We start from the raw sequence: 24,825 nt of genomic DNA, 5'->3' as shown, positions 1-24,825 counted from the left end.
TTCAGAGGTTTCCAGGGTTTAATTCCTGGCCTTCTTGGTTCCAGTGTTTCCTTTACCTTTGTATGAATCCCTGAAAAGTTGCTGCCAGAGAGAAAAGAACACGAGATTAAACTGACCACCCCTAATTGTCCAAGACAGCTCCTTCAATTCTCAACTGAACACAGTGGAACAAATTGCTCAATTTAGACTCCTTGATACATAAGGTGGAGTTATGGAACTTCAGAATAGATGCTGGAATTTAAAAAATATATATATTAGCATTTTAAAAATGTGGTACAGACTTCTAAAACAGCTGTCTCAATGCCAAATGTCTTAACAGACGGTATTCTGAAATGAAGTCTATTCTTAAATTAGGTGTAACATTTCTCAAGAACGTAGAAATCACACTTTACTGGCAATGCTGGTTCTCTTCTTTTTCCAGGATTGCTAGCAGGAGGTGACAGAGCCTGCTTCAAGAAAGGTGAGAAATAAACCGCTGGACAAACTATATTAGCGTTCCATTTGCTGTTATGTCACAGATGTATGTACAATTGCACATTAAAAATGTTCTGTCTCTGCAGTGTGTCAATCTGAAACTACTACTGTGATTGGAACCAGGAAGTCTGTTTGTAAAGTAATTAAGTCCCAGTTCTAACAGGAGACAGGAGACTCCTACAAATGTAAAGGAAAAAAAATCTGCTTGTGCAAATTATACTAATAGTGCTGTTAAACAGAAATAACAGGAGTGTAATAAATGATCATACACAGTGGGATGGTGGTCCTGCGTTATTGATAGCAGCTATTAAAATGAATTTTTATCTGGTATTTTATTCTGTCAAATATATTAAAAGTTAGAGGTAGATCCATTGAATTAATTGCTGAATAGCAAATCAACACGTTATTAAATTCCATTGATTTTAACCAATATAATTTTTTAAAAATATATATTTTATGTTCAGAATGGCTTTAAAATGTACTTTGCTCTTGGAAACTAAACCAAATCAAATACAAACTCTTTCCTAAGAAGATCATGTTACAATCATGTTTAGAGTAAAACAGTGAATGAATGAAAAGGAATATTTGGGAATAGGGGATGTTGATAATCATGATCTTGAGTCTAAATCCATTTACTGATCCCAAACAGGGTAGGTTAGTTAAAATCAATGGAATTTAATAAAGTGTTGATTTGCCATTCAGCAATTAATTCAATGGAGCTACCTCTGCTTGTACAGTCGTTACTTCCGATTTGCGGGGGGATCCATTCTGGACCCCCACCATGTGAATCTGGGAAAATGTCAATATTCAAGCCGCCATTGATTCCAATAGTGATGCACTCCTGTGTGCCACTATGCACGCACCTCAAACACACACACCATTTTGTCCCTCCCTGCTTGCCATCTGTGAATGACCACATACTCCAAGTCTGCGAATTGGGAGGGACGACTGTAGTTAGTAATTAGAGTGTGGGGTGGGAATCATGAATTGCTGGATTGCAATTCCCAGCAGTCCTGCCCATCATAGACAAAGAGGTGGAAGAGTGGGAGTTGTATTCACTAACACTTGAGGGTCTTAGGATTCACATTCTGATAGGCAGAAGATTGTGAAAGATGGTGATAACAACAACAAATCTTTTTGTTTTCATAAATGACATGCTAAGTTCTTAACATCAGCTGAACTGGAGACCTAGAGAAGATTTTTCAGTGTTTATTATACATAAGCTTAGTTGCATGACTATTTACAGCAAACTGCAAACAACTAAAAGGCCAGAAATTCATCTTTCAGTTCTTAAATCCATATACAAGAATGATTAAGAAGCCGTAAGGAATATCTGTTGGTATTCTCAGTAATTTTTCAGTGTTTATTATACTGTACTAAAATAAGCTCAGTTACATAGATATATACAACAGTTCACATGAATATATACAGCAGCTTGCAGTGAACTAAAAGGTCAGAAATTCATCTTTCAATTCTCAGATTCATGTACAAGAGTGATTAAAAAGCCTTAAGGAATGTCTGTTGGTATTCTCAGTAATTTTTCAGTGTTTGTTATACTGTATTAAGATAAATTTAGTTACATATATACAGCAGTTTATATGAATATATACAGCAGCTTGGAGAAAACTAAAAAGGCCAGAAATTCATCTTTCAGTTCTCAGATTCATGAATAAGAGTGATTAAGAAGCCTTAAGGAATGTCTGTTGGTATTCTCAGTAATTCTTCAACTTCTTCTTGTAAAGCCTCAGCCTTTTCAGCTAGGAGCATCTGTATCCAAAACATAAACATCTGAAGTAAAATCATAATCATCGTTGTTGTCGTCATTTATTTATATAGTGCCATCAATTTACATGGCACTTTACAGGTACAAGTGAAAACAGTATTAGCCATTTTTTCCCTACATATAAATGTTCTCAAGATGATCTCTACTTCATCCATCTGGTGCAAAAGCAAGTTCACAAATACAGGAACCAGTCTAATCCATGTATTAAAAGTGATCACTCTCTCTTCCTGCCTCCCTAGCCGATCTACAGTAATTTGGCGCACTGCAGTGAGATCAAGAAACAGAACCTAGGATGGGGCCATACAAATGGAGTGTCATGGGTTGATTCCCGAAGCCTAGAGGCAGGATCATCATAAGCATGGACTAGATTCAGCTTTACTGTATTGCAAACGATGTATCTTTTCCCCTACATGACATGTCATTGAAGACTTACCATTAGGATGTACAGTACGCCCATGCCATGCGCAGATGCGTTTTACGCGGTTTCCAGGAGGGAAACAATGGCGCGAGCATGGGGCTCATGCATAGGCAGATTTTCCCTTACTTGGGAGGATCCGAAACGGATTCCCCACGTAAGGAGAGGGCCCGGTGTATATAAGTAACACTGCACTGCACCCGGGGCAGTGCTGCAATAAGAGCAAAATTTACCATTCAGAAGGGGTGTAATGTCTGCCTATCTGATGAGTGTACAGAAACACGCTGTAGCGTACACGGATCCTTCCAATTTACAGTTTTGGTAATACAGTTGGCCCTCCATTTTCTCGGAGGATCCATTACAGACCCCCCCCCCCACAAAAATGGAGGCTCACACATATTCAAGCCCCATAGGCTTGAATGGAGCACATGCCTGTGCGTGTGTCCATGCATGCGAGTGGGGGGGCGTGTCCCATTGAAAATAGCAGAGACTGCACCTCTGCGCAAGGTTGCGGATCCCAGATCTGCCAGTTAGGAGGAGCGACTGTAATACACCCTTGCTACAACTAGCAAAATGCCGCCATTTAATGTGAAACAGTTCATTACATTTCCCCCAAAGAGAAAGGAATTTTTCCTCCATGGTGCCATCAATCTATTGCTAGGTGTCTCAGGTAGCCAGAACCTTATCTTGGCTCAAATGCAAGGTTGCTTTGATCATGGTAACTATGTAAAACCTCTGGGAAATGCAGGTTATCATAATATCACTGTTATAACAGTATGACTGTTATGGATTTTCTTTATTACTCCTGATAGGAAATGGTTGGCAGATGCGGGTTGCATTGCCTCCCTCACCCTCAGAGACCTTGGAGGGCTGCATTCCTTGCTGCGCTAATTTCCTTAAACCCCCCAAATACTTCCCATGCCCCCTCAGGGATGTGTGGGCATTTTGCCACAATTTTGGCCTCCCCAGACCATTTTAGATCCAGGAGAAGCCTTTTTTACAACAAGAAGTAATCTAGAAGTTAAGTCTGAGTCACTCCATTCATTTCCCCTCCAAAATACATATTTGTTTTTTTAACCTCTAGAGGACTCATGGAGGGCACATGCAACCCATACATGTAGCCCAACCCTGTTCTAGAACTACTTTATATGGATTCTTAGTGTTTTCCCAGGGTTTGCAGCAATTTTAGTTACCTTTGCAGATGAAACTATTTTCCTGGCCTGACTTCTGGACAAGTGTTCAATTGTCCTCACCAGCATTTCTGGGTTTGCATTAGCCAAGTGTGCTAGAGTTTTATATCCAGAGTTGTACAGTTGTTTGGCTCGGGCCTATGAAAGAGGAAAATAATTAATTGCATGACAGAGCTAGCAATGAAACTAAGCACTCCCGCCATGTTTAAGTAACAGGGATATAACATGTATCAGGTGCTGAAGGCTCTATTTCAGAAAAAGGACTTGACAAAACCATGTCTGAGTATTCCTTGTCTGAGAAAACCCTATGAAATTCATGGGGTCCCCATAACTCAACAGATGAGCTGCAAGCGTGCACCCAAGCATAGTATTGGCAAATTCTCATCCTTTTCAAGATATTTTGTTGACAAAAAATTGAAAACAGCCACAAAATATTTCATCTCTGCACCTTGTAAAAAGAATGGCATGGGGGTGGGTGGGAGGAAATTGTACAAAAATATATTGGTGTGTTTTAAACAAAAAATTAGTAAACATTTCTCCAAATATCTTGAAATTTGGAGATGACTGAAAAATGTGTACAAACTGACTTAATCTCATCTTGCGGTGAGAAAACAATTTTGAAAAATTTAAAGAAAAGATTTAAAATCCCTGTTCTGTTGTAGGAATGTGCAACCTGTGGCTCTCTAGATGCTGTTGGACTGCAATGCTCATCTCCCTGCACCATTGGTTATGCTGAGTAGGAAACAGGTTGCTCACTCTTGCTATACAGCTGTCGTATTCCCAAGCTCCCATTTGTATAACAACCTATTGTATCAAACAACTTTTTTGTATTTTCGATCTCTATATAATTCTTGATCTTGTAGGGAAATTTTCTGTCTCTTTCTTCACTATCAGATTTCCTTCTATGCAGGATGTGTTTAATGCACTAATAGAAAATTGCCACATATATATGTAAATTTTGGAAACGAAGAAGTGTTAGCTTAAATTTCAAAGCCCTTAAAAACTGTATTCTATTATTTCTACATAATGTATGTTTATGGTTTTTATGATAAACAGACATATAAAATGTTAGACTGCATGGGAAAAAATGTTTAGGTCACAGACAATCTGGTCAATCTCCATCAAAACTAAGATCTTCTAGTGGCACCAGAAAGCTTAACTGGCTGCCCTCATTTTATGACATCTGTTTGCTGCTGTGGTTGCTTTCTAACAAGTACTACACAATGATACTGGAGTGTTATGCAGTCTACAACCTTACTAATTGTTCACTAGCAGAACGTACTCTGCTTCACAAGGGTTAGAAATTTCTTAAAGAACAAGGGGTGGGGAAGAGAGACTGTCACTTTCTATCTGCTCTCCCTCTTCTCCTCCTACCACTTCCCATGGCATGTGGTTAGCCATTTTAGGTTCTGTATGGGTCCATTTTAGGTTCTGTATGATCCTAAATTGGGTGAGAAGAGGCTGAAATTGGGGGCACATATGACTAGTTGTGCCCTCAGAGCCTTCCAACTACAACTGATAAGACTATAAAACATACAGAAGAGGAAAAATTAGAGGAACCTCCTTACTGCAGCCCAAAGCAAGTCTACTGTTCACAACCACCTATCCAACAGAAGTGAAAATCTGCCTCCATGTTAAATCCCAGGAAAAGAATGTGATCTTATATAGTTAAGATGGCAAAGAGAAACTTGCTGTAGCAAGCAGTTAGTTATAAAGGGAAGCAGACAGAGTAGGTAATTTATGAATAGTATTGTAGTTATTATATTTGAGGAGGGGTGCTTGCATATATGTTGCTCACTTGCTAGGGTTATTGCATTTTTAAAATAGCTTATAGTCAATTTTCTTTTATTCTCTAGACAACTAGATTTTTCTGAAAAAGCCAGTTTTACTAACCTCTAAAACACCTGTCACCTCCATAAGAGGGATGAGTTCTGCCTTAACACAGTAGCTCAGTCTCTTGGTAAGTTCTGTCAACAATGCTTTATAAACCCAAAATTCATTCAGCTCCTGTAAATAAACAAATAAGATGTCAACCAAACTTTTGTTTCAGAAGATTTCGTTTGGAAAATTGCTTATTAAATCCAGCTAAGTTTCAAACTAAATGATGCAATATTATGCATTGATCATGCAGTCTTTTAAATATAGCCCATGTGTTATGGGTGGAAAGTAACAAACTAATATTGGGAAGACAGGAAAATGATTACTTGGATGTCATCTTAAAATGCAATAATGAGTTGGCAACAGAATAAGGCAAGAGGCTGACATCAATAAATTATTTGCTGCTACTTAACTGATGTCACAATGGTTAGCTGAAAATGGATTTTTGCTTGGAACATAAAACAAAACACTATTAGAAAAATTCTATGAGCCAATTATTTATTCTTAGTTTGAGGATTCTTTGTAAGTAAGCAAGTAAAATACAATGGGATGGTTTCAGTTTTAGCTATACTTGGAAAAGACACACTGAAATTAATGGAATGTGTTAATGTTAATTAACTCAAGTCTCATTGAATCCAATGGATCTATTCTAACTGAAGATGGAATCGTCCAAATGTATTCAATGAAGACTACTTTCTAAGTAACACTGCTTTGTTCAATTCTGGAATTAGAAAGGGGAATGGAATGAGAAAAAAAAAGGGGAGGGGAAATCATTAAAAATGTAATGAGCGATGTTTTGGTGTTTCACCAATGATGTAGTCAGCTATGATACATTACCTCACAGAAATGCAGAACTGAAGAGGAGAATGAAGAAGCTGAACTGAGAAGAGTTTGAATAAATCCTCGTGATGTGTTAAATTTTTCTGCCACATTCCATATGTTGGTCTCTTTCAACAGGGAAAGAAGAATGAAGGACAAGTAGAGCCTATTGACAGTTCTGCTGTCCACAGTCTAAGAAGATATTAAGTTACAAATTTAAACACAGTCCAGTTTAAAAAATCTTTCACATATTTCAATTTTTCTACACTAATAGAAGAGACAGTTACAGCCCCAAATTTATCAATTTCCATGATTATCTAAGAAGATTACTGACAGGCAATTTATATCTAACAAGCATTAATAACAAACATTTCCCACAAACAGTTTAAGACAAAAATAACCTGAAATAGTGGTTATTAACTTTGTCAGGGACCCCCCTTTTGTTACTGTGAACCCCAAGACCAAACTCAAGATTTAAGACTCTAAAATGCATAAAATACTGTGCTTACTATGCACCTTGACTTGAGATGGCTGGGGTTGCCTTTTACCTCCATGTATATTCAGCCACAGAAGAAAAAGGCAGAGAGGAGGGAGGCAGGGAGGGTGGGCAGAGGAAAAGGCAGGCAGGGAGCTGCCTGGGAAAATGAGAGAGGGAGAGAGGCTCTACTCCCCACTGCTCACTTGGGCTGTCCTCTTGGGCTCTTCCCCTTGCTGTGCCTGATGACTTCACATGAACCCCGACCACGGGAGAAAGATGAGGAAAGGAAGGTAGACAGAGAAAGAGGCAGGAAAGGCAAGCGAGCCCCACGGTTACCCCAGGGATCTGCAGACTACAGATTAAGAACCACTGACTTGAAATATTACAGTAATAAACATTATTAAGCCATTTATATTCAGTGGGACCTTTGGCAGGTTTTGGATCTACTAATTTTATTCTACCATATTATTAAATGGCAGTGATGTGAAGGTTCACATGCTGAAAAGTATGTGTTCACATCACTGCAACTTAATAATATGAGCTGCAAACTTCCATGCTTTTAGGCATCCATGGGCCCTTAGGAACCAAATCCCTACCCATATGGAAGGACCATTCTATGCTACTTTTCAACCATAATGTCCCTTCCAAGAAAGAAATACATTCAAATATCAATTTGATCTATTCAGCTATAAATCAGGAAGAAGATTGGAAAGTTGCCCCTGAATCTACAACAATATTTTAATTCTTACAATATATTTTTAAAAAGTCTGCATGTAACTAACTAGTAGGAAAGATTGAATGTGTGAATTTTAAAAAACAATAACTGCTCTAAAATTGAAACCTTGTAATCACAGAAGTAAACAGGGAATTGTCAAATTTTTGGCATCTCACATATTTAATGTATCTTTCTCTTACCTTTTTGATGACTTGTCCTGAAGCTTTTTTCATAACAAAGGTCTCAGACACTCCAACAATATCTGCTACATGTTGTTCTACTGGACTTAGTTGAGTGTACTAGAGAATAGAATTAAGAATTAATCATATTTATAGACAAACTATGGTGCACCAAACAGGATGGTCTCCCGGCACCTAGTTTTCGCCTGTGAGGAAGCTGCAGCCTCCAGACCACGGGACCTCCCCATGGACCAAAAAGAACCCACGAAAAGCGGGTTCTTCTTGTTATGCCATTATGATGTCGCAGTGCACCAATGGCACACTCGCGACATCATAATGGTGCCGCTCCTTGCACGTGACGAGGGCGTTCTATCCCATCCGTCTGGACCGGGCCTGTGTCACAAACAGAAAACATGGTATGATCCATCTGGACACCAATATGAGGAGGAATTGGCATTAAACACAAAAGCACATGTGTACAATAGCACCCAGGGAATAATTTGGAATGGGAGGCCCTTATCCCTGCCAGTAAGTAATTTGCCAACAAATTGTACAAGAGAGAGCTGTCTGGGAAGAGAGAACCATACAGGGATCTCCTACTGCTTAATGGCTCAGGAATTGTCATGCACATTCAGCTGGATATGTGGGGCGGAGCAGGCTTTACTGACCTCCAACTCATAGGTTCCCAGGATCCCTTGTATAATGGCAGTATACTGGAAGACATCCAATTGATACATTTATAACTGATAAGATAAATTCTTATTTTGGGGAAAAACCACATACCTCTTTAAAATACACCATCCAGTCTGGGCTACACTGAGAAATCATATCATATGGTATTGTCAGGTACAGTAAATGAAGGCAGCCTTCAAGGATTAGCCCCTCCATCCCTTTCTTCAAGTCTGCATAAAGTGCATTGCAGTATGCCAGATCAACAGAACCTAAGATGTATTTAAAAGTAAATGTTATATATGGCCCCAAATTCTGTAGGTTTATATTTTCTTTTCCTACACTGTCAAGGAGTCACCAGTTTATATGACATCTCAATATGCCAGCATAGTGGCAGATTCTCCCAACCTCACAAACCAAAGGACCTTTCCAAATGATAAAAACCTTTTTGTTGCCCATTGAAACTTATATACAATCTTCACAAACTGGACACTTCATGACCCTTTCTGATTTAGATTGATACTGACACAGTGGGTAAATATAGTCTGACCCCTACATCCATGGGGGATACATTCCCAGACATACCACAGGGAGTGAGAACTGTGGATAATGGCAAACGCTGTATATCTGGTGCAAGTTGACCACAGAGTTGTGCTAAAAGACCTCCAGATGCCTAGAGAAAACTGCCCCCCACCCCCCGGATATGGGTAAATGAAACCGATTAACCAACATGGGGGTCAGACTGTATCAATGACATTCCACACCAACTAACCCTGTAAAAGACTTGTTGAGGAAAGCATTTTAGCTTATCAGCAACTTGATCCATAGTTTGTGTACTGGCCACCTATGAACTCCTTTGTAATGCATGCCTACCAGGAATTTGATTTACATATCAATAAATTAACTGCATCATCCTTCCAATATCAAAGGATTAGAATAGACTGCAATGGGCTTATACTTCACTGGAGGGTAATATTTTTGTGACAGAAATTATACACATTAAGAAGTTGTAATAATGGAAGAGACTGAATTTGGAACATATGTGTTTCACCAAAAGATGGAAGAAGTTCTTAATAAGAGCAAGAAGTTATACATTGAAGTTTGTTTCCTTCTTGTTCACAGTAGTGTGAGGTAATTTCAAATGCAACATGCCACCTAGGAACATCACATCACTTGGCAGAGACTAATCTGAGAATCTTAAAATGCTTCCTCCTCTTCAACACTCTGACCATGCAGATATCATAACTTCAACATTGGCCCAAAACACACTGCAGAAATAATCCATTTTGAGACCACTTTAACTGCCCTGGCTCAATGCTAGGGAATTCTGGGAACTGTTGTATGGTGAGACATTAGCCTTCTCTGTCAGAGAGCTCTGGTGTCAAAATAAAAATATAATTCCCAGGATTCCCTAGCACTGAGGCAGGCCAGTAAAAGTGGTCTCAAACTGGAGTATTTCTGCAGTGTGTTTTGTCATCTTTCTCATCTCCCGGTCCCACCAGCATGCTGTTAATGAAAGATCAGGAGATCTTGAAAATCTACACATTTGTGCAACCTCTGCTATGGCCCAATAAAGATATTATACTATTTACACTTGCCCCTTTATTCTTCTGGTGATTTTCACAATTAGGGTAGAAAAAGACAGATCTGTTACACAATTAACCCCCTGGTCATATCTGAAGGGTTTCCATTTTTCCCTCATTGTGTTTTGTCAAAGGGAAAAGAGAAGGTTGCATTTGTAAGATGTGTGCTACTTTTACCACTCTGACTTTAAAAAAATAAAAATAGGAAGCTCTTGTCCAATTTTAGAATGTCTCTACTCCAATACGACATTTCAAATTTCAATAGAACTGATTAAGCATTTGCAGGAGAACTGCAATCTTCTTCTTCTTCTTCTTCTTCTTCTTCTTCTGCATGTACTCAGATGCAAGTGATCCTGCATTCAGTAGAACTTGTCCCTGCTTTGAAAGTATGAAGATGCCTTAGCAGAGGAGGAAAGACTTGGTCTGTGAGAAATGTAATGGTCCTACAACCAATATGTGACTGGAAAAGGAAAGGTATTCCACTGACACACCATCCACCTTCCTCAGGCACAATGGTTCTTATTGTGCCTTAGGGCCTGAACAGACAGGCCAAAATAAAGCTGCTTCGGGTCACTTTGGAGGTATGCTATTTAAATGATGCTGTGCCAAAGCCACACTCCAGTCCTAAGGAGTGGAGTGCAGCTTCCAGCCTCTTAAGCTGAGTCTGTCATTTAAACAGCATACCTCCAAAATGAGTCAAAGCAGTTTTATTTTGGCCTGTTTGTTTGGGTCCTTAGTCACAGGCAGGTAAGTGTATTTTTAGTAGATGTCCTTTACCTTTATAAGTTGCTTGCCCCAATGGGGTGATCTCTAGATTATGCTGAAAATTTTGTATGCTGTCAGAGTCTGCTTTCTCTTTCAGGAGATTATTATCTTTCAACCACTCCAACACTTCCATGGTTACATCATGTAAACTCTTTTCTGCAGGCAGAAGTTGTGGTTGGGCATTAAATAAGGTTATACACATAAACTGGTAAATCTCTTCACAATTAGTTGCTATCTGTAATGGAAGACAATAATACAAATATAATATAAGACCAGCTAAATAGTACTTTAAAACCCCCACAATATAGCTATAAGCAGCTACTTAGATCATTTGTTTCCCCTCCCAGTCAAAGATCTATGAAGATAGTTGACTATATTATGATGTCAGAATTACCTTTAATCCAACCAATGATAAGAGTAAGCTTCGGATACCCTTGTTCAGCTCTGTCAGGAGTTTGCTATAACAGCTTTCCAGAGGACTGTATATTAAATTTTGGACCTTAAAATTGTTAAAATTACATGTATCAATGAAAAATCACATGTGAAGGTGTTATATTTATTTCTAACATTTCCCAAAGTATGTCTTCATCTCCCATCATTTTTCCTAAGGACATTATCTTAACAGTGTCATTTATGAATCAAATAGACTGCACTGTATTGTCTTACTACCAATTAAGAACTGTGTATTCTCAGAAGTAGTTCCAGCTATATGTAATAACTCTTTCAAGAGCTGTGATTATGTATCTCCCTCCTAATTTTCCAGTTATGTAATTATACTGAATCAGGAAATCTAGCGGCAGTCAGAATTGCTATCACTTTAGAGCTGCTTTTGAGTTTTTACACTGTAGAATTGAGATTTTGTTTTGCAATGGTGTTATTCAGTTATGAAGTACCACCACGTTTCAAGGAGAGATACTGAGACTTGCTGCACATATAACCAAAGAAAAAGTACCCTACAGTATACTTATTAATAAGGGGAGAATCTATTTATTTCAGTACTAGCCTTTGTTTTAAAAGTTGATGAGTTAAAGCCCCAAATTGCCAGTTGTTTGCTTAAGTTACCAGATGTCTGTCCTTCTCTTGCACTATAAGAATGCTTTCTCCAGCTTTGTCAATACCAGCACGACCAGCTCTTCCAATCATCTGCTTATACTGATTTTTCTTCAAGAATTCCATGGCCACATATGGAGCTCTTAAAATCACCCTGAGGAAACAATGAATATATATGTTAATGATAGTTCTAATAATTTCCAGATATATTTACAACCAATTTCTTCTTCCCAAGACAAAGGCTTGAACTTACTCTTAATTACGCCCCCCCCCCATAATGTATAACATGATTTTAAAAATAATTCATTACTGAAATGGAAAATCCACATACCAAACTGTTAGAAACTGAAGCATGAATGATAGGCAAAAGCATTTTAAATTAAGTTTTGACTTTAATGAGGAGAGAGGCATGCAACCATGCAGATGTTGTTCAGCTCAATTTCCAGGAGCTCTAACCAGAACAGGCAATAGAGAGGAATGCTAGAACTTACAACCGAACAACATCTGGAGGGCTGCATGATTCCCTTCTCTGTCCTATATGTACCTAATTTTGTATCACTTAAATACTTGGGAGAGCACATTGGAGAGAACTTTCCCTTTGGCTACCTTTAGGCTGCAGAATTTTCTCCATCGGAGACTAGATTGGCCCCCTCTCTGCTCTCCTTCCAAGCATTTGATGACTGACTAGCTATGCAGGAAAGGTCATTTAATTGGGAGGGTGTGCTGTACATTTATCATTACAGTAAAGTTTTAAAATGATTGTATACTATCTAAAAGTACCAATAATTTATATAGTAGTCCATTTAAGTGTTTTTAATTTTTTTATCATTATATTTTGATATGTACCTTGCTTTAATTCATTTTCTAAGCTGCCATGGGTCCCATGTAAAAATCAAATCAAATCAAACCAAACCGAATTGTCTGACTTGTTGTTTGATCAAGTGTGGCAGACAGATGAATCTGGCATCCTTGTTGATTGTTATTATCTGAACAATCAAAAGTAGTTAGGTCAAGAGGTAAGTATGCTACAGCCAAATTAATACATTTCTCGTAAGGATTAAGATGTGAATGATGAGCAGGCAGCAGGTGAGCAACAAACTTTGCTGAATGGTTCACTTTTGGGTACAATTATCTTTTAGACAAGTTCGGCATCCTCTATTTTTGCTTTTTTTTTGCTTCAGTCACAATGTAAGAAGGAATTACTGAAAGAGGGGAGGACACTGGAAAGTTATGTTGCTTGCAATCTTCAGTAGAGGCCATATTTGAGCCCAAGCAAAAAGAAGCAAGATTTTCTTCCACCCAGCACAAAGACAAGCTGATCTCAGATACAGTATTAAACAACTGTATCTGTTTCTAGACCTTACTGCTCTAAACTGCTGGTGGAGGCTTATATGAATGAATGCACCTATGCTGAAGTAATTCCCTGCACACAGAAAACTACCATACCAGGGAAATGGAAAAAAGCTGATGCCTGCTACCTAGTTTTCCGTGTTAAAAGAATTTATTTTCTAAATGGAGGAACATGCAATCATATGAGCCCCACTTGTAGCATGAAGTGCTGTTTGCAGAACTATAATCAGATTCTCATATTTCAGGAACCTCTCTTCATCTATGTTGCTGAACTTCCTCCTTTAGATTCATGCCATTAAGTGAAATGTTAGAATCCTTATTTCTTTGACATGATAAAAATAGTATTTTTTTGCCTAGCGTAGCCTTTAACAAAACCCAGTTCTAGCTGTTTGAAGGTTAACCTTCGAGCTGGCAAGTTAACCCCAGCAGCGAGCGTAGATGTACAGGTAAGGAGACAGAGAATGCCTGAAGAATATGCTTCTTCTATCCGTTTTCTTTCATCGCTGGTAAGGCCACTGTGATGATAGGCAATTCCAAATGGAACAGTTCGCTTCAGTACTGGACAAAGTCTTCCATTACATATGTTTGTTAAATCTTTCATAAGATCTTGTTTTTCTTTCTCCTTGAGCTTTTTATGGTCTCTAGGGGTAAAAAAGTACTATTAGACTAGCTGGCATATCAACTAGTTTCAGATTTGCATTCATAAGAAACATTTATTTCATACTTGATCATGTTAATCAGCAATAAAGAAGGAATGTTCTATTGCAACATCTATCCAGAAAAATTATCTAAAATGTAACTGTTAAAGTCTAATTTAGTAACTGAATTGCATTCAGGAAACATACTTGCTCAGATACTTGCATATCATTTCAGCTACATTTTCACAGTTCTTTTTAGTGGGACAGAAGACAAGGCAGGAATATTTTGGTATGACTTCTGTCACCAATGCAATAAGGTGGTCAGGGTCCATCTTCTGGAGACTACTGGAATACTGAAAGGTTAAAAACCAAGGTGTGATATTATGAAAACTGAACTTGTGGCCCATTTTGTCAAAATATTCATGCAAATCTTCCACACAGTTAAAATAAGTTATAATGAAGACACATTATTTATCTGTTCATGACTGTCACTTTGAATTTTAAATAACTTTTTAAGAATGGTTGTTGTGCTTCTAGATCTTGGTACTTTTCTCAAACAGCTTTCATTTAGTTTTATATGTTTTATTCTCTGTTGCTGAATGCATCATCTTTTATATTTTGTTGTTTTTAGGCACAGCTTTACTGAATCACTGTTATATTTTATATTTTTATAGACTTCACATTTTACAGAAAGCTTTGGTTAGAGTATGATTTGAAAACGCAATCAATCAACTGTTGTTCAAGGTGTCCCTTTGATAAAGTAATAAAAATCAACACCTGATTCTTTCTCATGTTAGTATCCACCACAGAAGAATGCTAGAATCAAGGCCATTTAATCTCTGTTGGCAAGTGTGGTATAGTGGTTTGAGCATTGGACTGACTCTGGAGATCCCTGCTCAGCCATGGAAATCTGCCGGATGACCTTGGGAGAGTCACACAATCTCACCCCAGGAAAACCCCGTGATAGGGTTGCCTTAGGGTAGCCATAAGTTGGAAGAAACTTAATGGACACAACAACAACATACACATTTAGAGCAAATCAGTTCCCTGCTAACAGACAAAGCAATTTAAAACCAAAAATAACTCTTAAAACTGAATATACATTGATTTACATTTGATACTTTAGAGCCTATTATTGGTGACAGACTTAAAGTAGAAGATATTGTTGGAAATCTTACAATAATGCAAGAATGGGTAGACTTGTAGGATCACCTTTTTTCTTTTTTAATAGTAGAACCCTGAGATTCATCAGTGTGAGATGGGGTCAAAACACTGGATCTGTAGGAAGATGTGTTAAGAACAGGGTGTTTTTTTTGAGCAAAATCTCAGCCCAAAAATTCATTACCAGAACTAACATGTCACATTTTTTTCCATTGAGTCCACTCATGTTTCTTTTCACAAACATTCTTTTTCAATGACTTAATTTACTGTGACCTGATAGGGGGTGAGATATATATTTTTTATTTATGGTTGCTATAGACAACTGAAAGTTAGAAATCCTTGCTGGGAGCCCATATGTTCTGATGAATCTTCCACCTACTCTGTTTGCAATAGATATGACCAAATATTATATTCTGCACAGGAAATCTTACTCCCATTTATCAGCATTACCTTGAATTCAAGAAGACGGGAAAACGTAAGGCCATTTTCTGCTTTGCTATCCACTTCATAGATGCAGTCTTGTATTTTAACAAATTCTTTCAATTCTACCTAGATTTTTAAAAATAGTTAAATATAGTAATTTGTATAGATAGAAAGATTTAAACATTAATATAAAGTAGAAAGATATTTAAGAAAAACCTCCTAATGATAATGAACTACATGTTACAAGCAGTTTATTTTGTTAATTTTATGCCTCATTCATGATGCCTTCCCAAAAATGGCAGTTAGATCAAGATATTTTCTGGAACTGTCATGGAAGTTGCTCAACGTTTTGGACATTAGTTTCACTAAATCTACTGTTACAAAGAAAAGTTAGGCCCGATCCAGACAAGCCTCACCCCCAGCAAGTGACGAGGGCGTCAAAATGGTGGCGCCCTATACACACGGATGTCGACATTTTGACACGACAGACCCTTAGCGTCCACACGTCATGCTCCCATAAGGATGTCACGAGTGCTCCATTGGCGTACTGCGGCGTCCTTATGGCGTCACAGGAAGAACCCGCTTTTTCCGGGTTCTTTTTGCTGCCTGAGGGAGCTGCGTGGTTTGTCCGCTGCAGCTCCCTCATGCAGCAAAACAAGGTGTGGGCAGACCGCCCTTTTTGGGCTGTCTGTATCCCGCCTTAAATACATTTTCCCTTTCTGCCATTGTAACTATGAAATAACATTGGTTTATAGGGTCTCCCTTATCTAAAATGACTGGGATCAGAAATGTTTTAAAATATCTGTATTAGCATATTTGTATGTAATGAGATATCTAAACACAACATTCATTTATGTTCATATACACCTTAGACACATAGCCTGAAGGTAATTTTATACAATGTTTTAAAATACTGTTGTGAATGAAACAAAATTTGTGTACATTGGACCATCAGAAAACAAAGGTGTCACTATCTCAGCCACCCATGAAAAAAGTTTTGGTTTTTGGAATATTTCAGATTTTATAAGAAGGAGACTCAACATGTACAAAGTTTTAGAACTTCTGACCATGCCAAAATAAACTAAAAATTAGTAACTGGAGGTATGTTTCTTTTCCAATTAATTTCAGGTTTCTTCCATTTTTGCAAGCAAAGCACTGCACAAAGAGCTTGGAAAGAAAAAATCCCTCATGAATACACTGCAGAAATAATCTGGTTTGAAATCACTTTAACTGCCATGGTTCAATGATATGGATCTGTAGAAATTGTAATTTTCTGAGATATTTAGCCTTCACAAACAAACTACAGTTCCATAGCATTGAGCCATGGCAATTAAAGTGGTGTCAAACTGGATTATTTCTGCAGTGCGGATGCAGTCAGTATCAGTATGCAACATTCAGTCCTAAGAATATTCAACAAAGTTATCTCTAGTCACATACATACTGGCCTGAAATTATTGGTGTAGTATTCTGCTTTCAGGAACTGCTGCAGATCTTCAACGTTACTTAAAGTTGCACTCATTCCAATTATCTGAGTGGTGTCTACACAAAATAAATTATAGTTTAAAATGCTAAATATTTACAGTTATTAAGAACCACTTTCACCAGTAGATTAATGGGAAGAACAGCATCAATTTCTGAATCTGTCCTAACCATTTCTTAAAAATCAATTGAATTTATTTAATCTTGATTGAAGCAGCATAAAATGAGGTGGTTGTATGTAATTTAGATGGCAAAAAATCCTAAGTGGGTGAGTAGGAGGACCGGGTATGCATTTTACATTGGCATTTTAAAAATGTTTTTAAGTATCCAGAAAGCATACAATAACATTTTCCTCAGACTGAAATATTCTATATACTTACTAGGAATCAAGTTCCATTCAAACTCATGCTTGCTTCCCATAAACACTAAATAGTATAGGACTATTTATTTCCTGTAAATAAACATAGGACTGAACAGTGAGAGCCTGTAAATATGCTCACTATTTCTGCTTCTCCTGCCTCACACAACCACACCCAAAAGGTATCCATTTTATTTTGCCATTCTGAAACTAGTCCTTTCTCCTTCACAACCTAGAACAGGGCTCCATCCTACTCAGTGCAAGCCCTTATAGTTTCTCAAAATAGACAGCACTGCTGCCTTTCACTCTCCCCATATTTGAGCATGTACTGATCATAGCTTGTAAAAAGGATGGCATACAAAGCATATCTCACAGTGCCTACAGACATTATCTGTTTCTTTTACAACACATTGCCCTTTAATTCTTGAAATAATTCTAAGGCACTTCCTCTTCTTAAGACAAGGTTGACTAATATCATTTAACAACATTCTCATGATAGATTACACTATTAAGGTCAATTTTAAAAAGACTTTAGAACCATCATGGTTGAACTTGGTAAAATGCATTAAATCAATTTTATGAGCTCTAGTTACTTACTGCTTGTATAGAGAATCTTTGCAAGTGTCATTTCTAGAATAGCTCCACGACTTCCTTCTCCAAGCATGTGCAACTTTAAAGAAATAAAGAAATTATAAAACTGTGAAAGCATGAGAGCAGAAATAAACCAACTTCCAAAAACAAGGTCACATGTGATATATATTTGATATTTTTTGGCCCACCTCCCATTTTAAGCTGGAAGCGCAGAATTCTCCTGGTATACAAAAGAGGGCATGAATTGAAAACAACAATCGGAATCCTTTCGGGATCTTATAAAAGCAGAGGTTCAGCTATGGAATCAGCTGCACATAGGACATTTTGTCTGATGTGGAATGTCCACATTGAGTTTAAGGCTGCAGAATTAGGGATGTAAACATGGAACCACTGAACATGGAAGGTTGCATAGCACACCTATTGCTTAACTTGAATGTAAATGCTACAGTGTAGGATCTCAACCTCTGAGCAAGCATACTCAAGGAAATCAACTAAGAATGCCAAGGCATTACACACATTGTGCCATTTAGTATAGGTCACCACCAGCGATTAAGAGTAGGTAAAAGAGCTCATCCTCACAAACAAATGGATTCTGGATAGAGGGTTATCTGTAATAATGACTGGCAAATGCCACATATCTTTCAAATGGAGTGGGAATGTCTATTATCAGATGCAACTTCCCATCATCACCCAATCAATCAGTGTGCTGTGCCAAGGCAGTGAAATGCATCAGGAAAAACTTGGGTTATTGTTACTAGTCAATCAACAATTACTGTTCTAACAGTAATACAAATTCATTTTTCATAAAACGATGGCATCTTAGGTCATACTAAAAACAGCAAAATTAATTGGTTTCTAATAAAAGTCTTGAATACATTTCAACTTATTAAGAAGTAGTGATTTTAGAAGCCAAGTGTATTTTTTCAAGACAAGAATGAACTGACAATAAACTTAAATTATTTCAGAAAAGCTTCAAGAGTCTGATAACAAACCTCATCAACTACAACTAGACCGAGGTCACCAATTCGACCTGTCTCTATCAAGGAATTCACCAGGCTATGTCCCTTTTCGATTGTAGCAACATACAGGGATTTCTTTTGCCTTCTTTTGATTGGAGGAATCCTTCCTTTAGTTCCTGCATATTCTTCAACCAGAAAACCAAGTTCCATTCCAAAACCTGACAACGCACCAACCTGTAAGAAATACATAAATGTGAGAAGAAAAATACACTCTGCAGTAGACATTAGGAATCAGTTCTTAAACTTCCTTTGTGAGAATGTGCTAATATGTAGTTTATAATAAAGACCAAGTTCTGAATACATGCTTAACTTCCCAGTTAATAAAATCTTGTAGATTGGCTCATTAGCAAAACATACAATGCAATTGGAAAAACATACACTACAATGCAACATTTATTTATTGAATTTATATACTGCCTTTCTCCCAAGATGGGATTCATTAATTACAGGGCACTGAATATGAAAATAACATCGGCATTACAATTGGAAGCCCAATAGTATTCTTGGCTACCTGAAAGCAGCTCCCAGGAGGTTCAATGAGACTTCTTAAGAGTGCACAGGACTACACCCTGTCACTAGTGGGAATGGGGGAAATGAGTAAATAAAAGACAAGGATGCACGTGGCTAGAAAACTACTGTTTTATACCTTCTCCTGCACTATAGCCACATAAGGCAGGATCATCAGAACATCCATTTGCTTGCAGAGCAATTCTTGAAGAATTAATATTTCGGCAACAAGTGTTTTTCCACCACTGGTTGGCAAAGAGTATATTAAATTCTTTTTCTGTTGCAGTGATTCTAATGTCAAACAAGCATGCTGCCAGTCTGTAAAATTCAAAGCAAGGTATTACTTAATATGCCTGATCTCTTATTTTAACATTCATAACATTTCAAGTTAAAAATAAAGCTCTCTTCTGAAATTATACAAAAGTTCTGTAAAATATGAGACGTGACTCTCAGGGGAAACTCACTTTCAAGCTGGTGGCATTTTAAAAGTATCTCCAGTTTGGGAAGTACACAGATCCTGGCAGTGCAGTGTTAGTAACTAGATTTGAACTCAGTGTAGGCTCCAAATGTAGCTAGCATTGTGGTGATACTACTATACAAATGACACCAACATGGCATAGATGTCTCAGTACTTAGATAATAAAGAAGCAATCAGTCAAGCAATAACTCCCATAAAACAAAGTAAGATGTTGCACTTTGTGAAACCGGAATGCGCTTTAGCACACAGAGTGGTATCTTGGAACTGATTAAATATAAAATGAGAAGACATTTAAGTTTTGGTCTGGCAATTCAAACTAGCTGCCAATTCTAATATAGTTATGTTCGCAGCTACTACTCTGAGATCCTTTCAGCTAAAGGCTCTGTGGAAAGGCTGTATCAGTCAAGTGCACTAAAAAGGTTTACAGTATAATGAAATTACCTTTCCTATGAAATTCAGAACAAGACGAAACAATCTGCTGCATGCCACAACTTTCTCATTCAAAAAAAAAAGAAAAAAAAAGAAAAAGAAAAAAAAGAAAAAAAAAAGGGGGGGTGGGTGGGTTTGCAGAGATAACCTGAAAACATGTTTGTTCTTTAAGGACCTGTTTTTTTAATGAACCTTCTCAGTGCTCTATTTATTCAAGTCTGGTGATTATTTCTCACCTTGTGATGGCAAACACTGAAGCTAAGTCTGCTGAGTGCTGTACAGCTTTATAATAGTCCAGTATCACCATCACTCATTTTTAAGAGTGTTGTTTGCCTTATGTACTTGGTTAATCCCTACTGCTGAAAAGGGACTGACAAGGGTATTGCAAAGAAACTAGGTTTGAATATCTCATACATGGCAAGGCTGATGTTGTTGTGTGCTTTCAGGTCATTTTGATTTATGGCAGCCTTTCTCAAATAGTGGGGCGGGCCCCCCAGGGGGGGCGTGAGGCTCCGTAAAGGAGGGCGCGCGGCTCTGTTATGCAGAGGTGTACTTATAACAATTTTATAGACAAATGATACTATTTACAGTCGCGCGGGGGGCACAAAATGTTTTCATCTTCCTGGGGGGGGCATGACAGAAAATAATTGAGAAGCACTGATTTATGGTAATCCCATCATGGGGTTTTCTTGGCAAGATTTGTTCAAGAGGAGGTTGCCTTTGCCTTTTTCTGAAGCTGAGAATGTGACTTGGCAATGGGTTTCCATGGTTGAGCAGTTATTCCAAACTTGGTCTCCAGAGCCCAATGCTCTAACCACTAAACCATGATAATTAAATTCCTCTAAGGGTATCAGAAGTATTACTTGCAGTGGGAGACATCTTGTACAGCCATAATGCTCAACAGCAAATAAACATGTGATGGGATTCTTCAGCATCTCAACATAGAGAATCACACAGTTGCAAGTGACAAAGGACCACCAAGTCCAACCATCTGCTAATGCAGGAATCTCTTCCTAAGGCACCTCTGGGAGGGAAAATCTAATTTCTGTTTGGAGTCCATAAACAGCTGATCTATGTATGAACAAAAGCATCAAAATTTGGAAATTTGTACATGGGCACTTCTGCTTCTCTCCCAAACATGCCAATTTTCCGGTGTCAAATCAGCAGATTTTTAGGCTGTTCCTGATGCTACTATGATCTCACATCAGTTAGAACAGAACAATGAAATAAAAACCGATAACTGCTTATAAGATTTGTTAAAAATGCGAGAAAACAAAAAAAGCCACAACTGGATTTCATTTCAAGTGTGAAAACAAAACTACAATTGGAAATATGCATGGCATACTGTGAAAACTCAAATTTAACTGGTATTCTAACGACTATACACTTGGTACATGAGAATATAATGCAACATACTAGGAAAGTAAGCTTTATGGAAAAAGACTTTTGGAATTAGCTTAAGTGACACAGCCTTTCTACAGAAGGTTATAGGGCTGGTTAAGTTCAGAATGGCAGCTTTGATGACAGACATAATACAACAGGCAGGCAATTTGGATTCCAGGTCAGAACCATAGATCTTCCATGTCTCTGTTTCACCAGTTCCAAGTTAACTATGTGCACAAAAGGGATGTTCTTGTTTAAGCACAATTTAGATTGTGGCTCTGTTAAAAATGCAGAACACAACAACAATCTCAATTTGATCTTTTAGTAAAATTTGATGTCACACTACATTTTCCATATACAGGATGAGTATCCCTTATCTGAATTGCTTGGTCCAAGAAGTGTTTTGGATTTTGGATTTGTTTGGATTTTGGAATATTTGTACAAATAAAATAATTCTGTTTCATAACTATTACAATACAAAATGTCCAGCGGACGTAAACCTTAGCATAGAATGTAGTATTATAATAAAGCGTATGAGGATATTACCATAAAGTTTATCAATTCCTCTGAACTGCCATAGTAGCTCCTTGACTTTGGTGGGTAAGCCATAAAAAGGGCCAATATCAACAAAGGAAGGATTGCTTGTTTTCTCAATAATACCAATCTCTTCAGAGACAACAGCTTCTTTGAGCAGCTTGCTTTTAGACACCAGCGGAGTTGAGGTTCTGGCATTCCCAGTCATTGCGTTTTTGAGATGGTCTTTGAGACTCTTTCTCCTGCTTGGTTCAGACAAAGCACTTGCAGAGGATTCGGTATCTTTAAAACCTTCTGTCCTGTTGCAGCAAAGGAGATGTGAGCTCTTGTCACAACTGTCATCCATACAGGAGGCTCCTTCTCTTCCGTTTTCATCTGATTTTTTAAAAAACAAAAGCTGTGATGCTGGCAGGCTTTCAAGACTATCATCTAGAGGCTCTTTCACGATCCCCAAGGTATCACAACCATTTCTGCTTATGTAATTCTTAACAGCATTCCCAGTTGAACATGTACGGACCACATTCTTGTCGCTCTGTAACCGAACATCTCCACATACTGGCTTCACGGCTGTATTGTGGTCTAGTTTATTGCAATCCGGGACACCGTCAATAGACTGCAGGCACTTTTGCTCTAAATCGTTTACTTCAGCTAACAATGAACTGTCGCCGGAAAAGCTGTCGTAATCTCCAAAGAGATCATCTTCACTGTCCAGGCACTGCAAGAAAAATGAGAATGTATGAGTATTTTTAATAGTAAGCATGCATAAAAGCCAGGGTGACCACCATCTTACTTCAATGAATACAGACCTCTGTCCATACAAATTAGTCCCGATTAACTGCATGCAAATCAAGGCTGTCTTTACTGGTAATGTGACAAATGGTCACCCTGCGTGCAGCACTTTAACTTCACAGCACCTATAGTATTTTAGTCTAGGGTTTGCTATCAACCAATGAGGGTACGGCAATGACACAATGCATCTGTACATGTAACACAACACACACACACACAACCTACTGGGAATTATGTTTTTAGAGGTGGATTATGCATCGTCACAACACAACTATAATAAACATGCTTCCATTCATTTTGTAACAGCCCCTGAAGAAAGCCAGTTGGTGACAAGGCTGAAACACGTATGCTAGGGGATTCTGGGAACTGTAGTTCTGTGAGACATGCAGCCTTCTCTGTCAGAGGGACCTGGTGGCACAGCGAACTACAGCTCCCAGGATTCCCCAGCACTGAGCCTTGGCATTTAAAGCAGTTATTTCTGCAGTGTGTCTCCAGAACATGACACCAGCCAAAGCCCAGTGAAAGGGCATTCTGGGAATTGTAGTTTTTGTGGGATGCTTAGTCTTCTCTGTCAGTGATTCTTCTGGTGCCACAAAACCTACAACTCCCAGGATTCTGAAGTTCCGTTTAAGGGATACTCAGCCTGCATTACTTTCTGCCCCACAGGAAGCATGTTCTTCTTCCCTTCAAACCGCGGCACAAACTGATTCCTCCTCAGCATAAGCACCCATAAAGCCTCAGGTGGCTTATTACCTCGAGCTCCGGTTCCTGGAGGGCTTCCCCAGAGCTCAGCCTCTTCCCGGCAGGAGGAGAAAGGGAACCGTCCTGGCCCCGCTCCCTTTTCGCAGAGGAGTCGCCTGCTTCTCTCTGCCGCCGTCGCTCCCGCGTCCTCTTCACGGCGACACCGCCGCCTTCCATGCTCCATGCTTTTCTTTCTGCTTCTCCTCCCCCCACGAAACAGAATGGAACCGTCCAGTTCTGTGCACAATACGAGGGGGGACGGTACCAACTAGTCCAAAAAGGGGTTATGCGGGATGAATTATTTGACACCAACGCCCCTCTTCACGGTTATTGGACATGCTCAGGCCGGATGGGAGGTAGAGAACACAACCGCTTTTTGTTGAGTCTTCCTCAGCCTGGCTAAGACACACTCCATTCCTTTTTTTCCTTTCTCCCCCCCCACGAAACGAAATGGAACTGTCCAGTTCTCTTGTTGCACAGTACGAGGACGGACTATACCAATAGGTACAAAAGGGGGGTTAGCTCGATAAATTATTGATGCACGTTTGCCCCTGTTCAAGGTTATTGTACATGCACAGGTTCTTTTTTTTTCTTTTCTTATCCCCCCTTCGAGAAAAAAGGAACAGTCCAGCTCTCAGCTCAGTATGAAGTCGGGACTGTACCAAGAAGTAAAAAGGGAACGATAAATGATCGATTGATGTCAACGCTCCGCCCACTTCCCCCCTCTTAACGGTTAGTTTACATATCAGGACTCCGTGCCGATGCCATACGTCACTTCCGCCCCATATCAGACCAGAACAGAGAAGGCGGCGGGGCCACAGATGAGAAAGCATTAAACCACGTGACCCAACGGTTGCTAAGAGACTAAGGCGGGCGTTGAAGGGAATGTCCTGCGATGATTGGTGGCCGGGTTTTATTGACAGCTTTTTCCACTTGCCTCGCGGAGC

The 24,825-nt window shown here is 38.7% G+C and overlaps 1 protein-coding gene across 2 annotated transcripts; it reads right to left on the bottom strand.

Moving 5' to 3' along the window:
- Positions 1-1,816: 1,816 nt before the first annotated feature.
- LOC149313181 (helicase POLQ-like) lies at positions 1,817-24,608 on the bottom strand. Of its 2 annotated transcripts, none has more exons than XM_089526199.1 (18): positions 23,891-24,608; positions 22,361-23,063; positions 19,664-19,842; positions 18,991-19,191; positions 18,005-18,077; positions 17,012-17,109; positions 15,598-15,696; positions 14,194-14,339; positions 13,750-13,989; positions 12,011-12,152; positions 11,343-11,447; positions 10,961-11,183; positions 8,715-8,872; positions 7,953-8,051; positions 6,578-6,751; positions 5,756-5,869; positions 3,866-4,000; positions 1,817-2,262 (listed from the first exon to the last, which is right to left on the bottom strand). In XM_089526199.1, the coding sequence occupies exons 1-18, from the start codon at positions 24,053-24,055 to the stop codon at positions 2,164-2,166; spliced, it is 3,153 nt and encodes a 1,050-aa protein (XP_089382325.1). In that variant the 5' UTR covers positions 24,056-24,608; the 3' UTR covers positions 1,817-2,163. The 2 variants fall into 2 exon arrangements, with proteins under 2 accessions (XP_089382325.1, XP_089382326.1); XM_089526200.1 differs by having other exon boundaries at positions 1,817-2,241.
- Positions 24,609-24,825: the final 217 nt, after the last annotated feature.

The sequence above is a fragment of the Sceloporus occidentalis genome, unplaced genomic scaffold (genome assembly GCF_023333645.1).
Source record: "Sceloporus occidentalis isolate IW3139 unplaced genomic scaffold, rSceOcc1.0.p SCAF_5, whole genome shotgun sequence".
In the NCBI taxonomy this organism is placed as follows: Eukaryota; Metazoa; Chordata; class Lepidosauria; order Squamata; family Phrynosomatidae; genus Sceloporus; species Sceloporus occidentalis.
Note: the sequence above shows the minus strand (reverse complement) of the source record. Positions and strands in the feature narration are given on the sequence as shown.